At 37.9% G+C, this 4177-nt stretch overlaps 1 protein-coding gene across 1 annotated transcript; it reads left to right on the forward strand.

Annotated features, from left to right (window-relative positions):
* The first annotated feature begins 421 nt into the window (after positions 1–421).
* On the forward strand, positions 422–2243 carry LOC138868214 (uncharacterized). The gene is made up of 2 exons (XM_070145735.1): positions 422–884; positions 2221–2243. Exons 1-2 carry the CDS (start codon positions 422–424, stop codon positions 2241–2243), a joined length of 486 nt encoding a protein of 161 aa, XP_070001836.1.
* Positions 2244–4177: the final 1934 nt, after the last annotated feature.

Raw genomic sequence — 4177 nt, forward strand, 5'->3', positions numbered from 1 at the left:
TGGTGTGCCTGTATCTATCATTTCGGACGGAGGTACGTAGTTTACCTCGCGTTTCTGGAGAGCAGTTCAGCGAGAGTTGGGAACCCAGGTTGAGTTGAGTACATCATTTCATCCTCAGACGGACGGGCAGTCCGAGCGGACTATTCAGATTTTGGAGGATATGCTCCAAGCTTGTATCATCGATTTTGGAGGTTCGTGGGATCAGTTCTTGCCTTTAGCAGAGTTTGCCTACAACAACAGTTACCAGTCGAGTATCCAGATGGCTCCTTATGAGGCTTTATATGGTAGGCAGTGTCGATCTCCGGTTGGATGGTTTGAGCCGGGAGAGGCTCGATTGTTGGGTACGGATCTGGTTCAGGATGCCTTGGACAAGGTCGGGATTATTCAGGATAGGCTTCGTACAGCTCAGTCCAGGCAAAAGATGTATGCCGACCGCAAGGTTCGAGATTTGGCATTCATTGTAGGTGAACGGGTATTGCCTCGAGTGTCGCCTATGAAAGGCGTGATGAGATTTGGGAAGAAGGGCAAGCTTAGCCCTAGGTTCATTGGCTCGTTTGAGATTCTTGATCGAGTGGGAGAGGTGGCTTATAGACTTGCGTTGTCGCCAAGCTTATCAGTTGTGCATCCAGTGTTTCATGTGTCCATGCTTCAGAAATATCACGGCGATCCATCCCACGTGTTAGATTTCAGCACTGCCCAGTTGGACAAGGACTTGTCTTATAAGGAGGAGCTGGTAGCTCTTCTAGACTGGCAGATTCGTCAGTTGAGGTCGAAAAGTTTTCTTTCTGTTCGTGTTCAATGGAGAAGTCAGCCTCATGAGGCATCAACCTGGGAGTCCAAGTCCGATATGCGGAGCCGTTATCCCCATCTTTTCCCCGACTCAGGTACTTCCTTCTTCTGTCCGTTCGAGGACGAACGGTTGTTTTAGAGGTGGAGGTCATCACTTGTTTTAAAACAAAACTTCTGTGTTCTGAGGCCTTGAAAACCTCATTTAGAGTCACCTCGATTTGCGTACGCAGTCCGGGCACGTAACCGGAAAGCTTAAACATGATAATCTGTGAAAAATGATAAGTTTTGGTTATATAATGAGCTAATTTGACTTCGGTCAACGTTTTGGGTAAACGGACCCGGACCCATGATTTGACGATCCCGACGAAGGGTTCGTAGGAAAATATAGGACTTGGGCGTATGCCCGAAATCGAATTCTGAGGTCCCAACGCCCCCCCCCCCAAGCCCGAGAAATGAATTTTTAAAGGAAATTGTTTTCTGGAATTTGTTTAAAGAAATTTGAAATGAAATTTGATTAGAACATGATGGTATCGGGCCCGTATTTTGGTTCCGGTACCCGGTACAGGTCTTATATATGATTTAAGATATTTCTGTGGAATTTGGTAAAACATGGATGTCATGTGACGTGATTCGGACCTAAATTGCAAAATTTATGTTTAAAGAAGTTTTGAGAAAACTTCATTAATCTCGAGATTTAATTTGATGTTCATGAGGTTATTTTGATGATTTGATTATATGAGTAAGTCCATATAATGTTTTTGAGTTAGTATGACATTTGGTTTGGAGCCCCGAGGGCTCGGGTGAGTTTCAGGATGTTTTTACACTTAGGAAAAAGTTGCAGATTTAAAGAAGTTGCAGGTCTCTGAAGCCAGGTCTCACGGTCCACGGTGGAAACTTCGCGGTGGTTAATTATGATTATCGTTGACTGTATATTTGGAACGGGTTGCGCGCCGTAACATCATTAGATATTATATAGGATCGGGTTGCACGCCGCAACAGTTATATATGTGGATCGGGTTGCACGCCGCAATATATATTATATTGGATCGGGTTGCACGCCGCAATAGTTATATATGTGGATCGGGTTGCACGCCGCAACAAATATTATACTGGATCGGGTTGCATGCCGCAACAGTTATATATGTGGATCGGGTTGCACGCCGCAACAGATATTATATTGGATCGAGTTGCACGCCGCAACAGTTATATATGTGGATCGGATTGCACGCCGCAACAATTTTAAATGATAAAGGATCGGGTTACGCGTCGCAATAGTATTGTTATTGTTTTGATTGTAGACATCGAGTGTTCTTTCGTACTTTACTAACTTTCTGACAGGATTGGTATGTTTTCCCCGAAGCATGTTTCCCCCTCCCTTTTAAACTGTTATTACTTGTTTATATTTCCTTTGTATATTATATAACTATACAGGTTTATCTGGAGTTTGGTCCTAGCCTTGTCACTACCTCACCGGGGTTAGGCCAGACACTTACCAGCACATGGGGTCGGTTGTGCTGATATTACACTTTGCACACTGTGCAGATACCGGAGCGACACTTGATCAGTAGCAGTAGGGGAGCCAGCCTTCAGTCCACCGAGATACCGAGGTAGCCTTGCAGGCGTCCGCAGGCCCGGCGTCTCCTCTATCTTTTATTATGTTCTGTTATCTCATGTATCCGAGACAAACAGTGTTATTTTTCCTTCAAACTGTTGTATGTAGTACTCTTAATAGTCCGTGGATATTGTGACACCAGTTTCTGGGTAGAGACATGTGCTGACTTCCGAAACATTTTGGTTTTATATTTATTTAAGACTTCCGCTTAATTCTCATATTCCGTTGTTATTTAGATGTTTATCACTTGTTAATATAAGCTATAAAAAGGATTAAAACAGAAGAGTTAAAGATTTCTAAGTTCGTGGCTTGCCTAGCTTCTACGAGTAGGCGCCATCACGACTCCCGAGGGTGGGAATTCCGGGTCGTGACACTAGCTCCAGAATTTGAATTTTTAATACCCTATATATACAAAAAAAAAAAATGTTCTTTGAATCATTAAATGTTAAATTAGTTGATTATTAACCTCAATGCAAGCTACTTAAATTGCATTTCAATTCAAATTCGAATATCATATCAGTTTGTTAGTAATAGTAATTTTTTTAAAACGACACATAATGTAAATTAAAAAAAAATATTCTAAGATATCCTTATCTTATAATCTATGTATTTGAGTTGGAAAAAATATTTGAAATCGATGAGATTAACTTTCAATTTTTTTATACTCAACAAAGACGAAACATAAGAAGAAATTTGTTGTCATCTTTTATTTCTAGATTTTAGATCTTTATAACATTTTTTTTCCAATATTTAATTTCTTTTATCTTATTTTTTTATATCATTATTTCTTTTGATACAAAAAAATAATTTATTTCACTATAAAAGGATGAGTTTTAATAAAAATTGTCGAAGATCTACAACCTAACAAACTAGCCTCCTTCTTACTAGCATTTTTCCAGGTCCTCTCGAACCAGCATCTTCCAACCTGGTGCTCTCACTTCTCGGACTAGTACAGGTCCAAACCAAAGCCAAAGCTCCAAAAGTCTAAGGATAAGTTCCTTCTCTATGGAAGAAAGAGAGTGCCACAGCTATTATTTCAAAAGCTCGGAAATTCCGTCTACATATGAAATTTAATTATATTTTTAGTCTTTGGTTTAAATTATTTCATATTTTTCCTTTTGGCTTTATCTAATCAACCTAAATAGGTGCTCACCTGACCACTTAAATTAAAAAATTGAATGATGTGTAATTTATATATAATCCATATATAATATATGTATAATCGAGTGTTGTCGGTATATCATCTATTTATATTATCTATAAGAAATTAATAATAAATATGGCCGGATATTATGTAAATATTTCATAAGATTTTGTTTTTTTGAGTTTATGCATGATATAACTTCTATTATAATAATTTTAAAACTCTCTACTGATGTTCAAAAATATCTTATCTTTTTATTATCTTTTAAGTACAAAAAGTAAAGAGTTTTTTCGAAATAATTTCTTTACATTTTTTTAAAAAAATTACGGCATACCAATTTTTTCTTTATATATACTCTTTGTTACACTTAAAAGTCGCTATAGAAACTATCAATTAGAAACCAATTTTTCTCTTGTTGAGTTTGAAAAAAAAACCCTTTCACATAATCTAATGATTCAAAACTAATATTCTTCAACGAAAAAAATATTATACCCTTGCAATATTGGCTTGATTACAGCTAAATGAAGGGGTTTCAGCTTATACCTTTCAATTTGAAATTAATGATAGCAATTGTATAGCCAGAGTTTTGTTATTTATTTGATGTCCATTTATGCAAATTGACTCTTCAAACA

The sequence above is a fragment of the Nicotiana sylvestris genome, chromosome 1 (assembly GCF_000393655.2).
Source record: "Nicotiana sylvestris chromosome 1, ASM39365v2, whole genome shotgun sequence".
NCBI classification, from domain to species: Eukaryota; Viridiplantae; Streptophyta; class Magnoliopsida; order Solanales; family Solanaceae; genus Nicotiana; species Nicotiana sylvestris.

Coding starts and splice junctions, on each gene's coding strand:
- LOC138868214 (XM_070145735.1), top strand. CDS start 422: ATGTATGCCGACCGCAAGGTTCGAGATTTGGCATTCATTGTAGGTGAA. Junction 885..2,220: donor CCATCTTTTCCCCGACTCAG/GTACTTCCTTCT, acceptor ATAACTATACAG/GTTTATCTGGAGTTTGGTCC.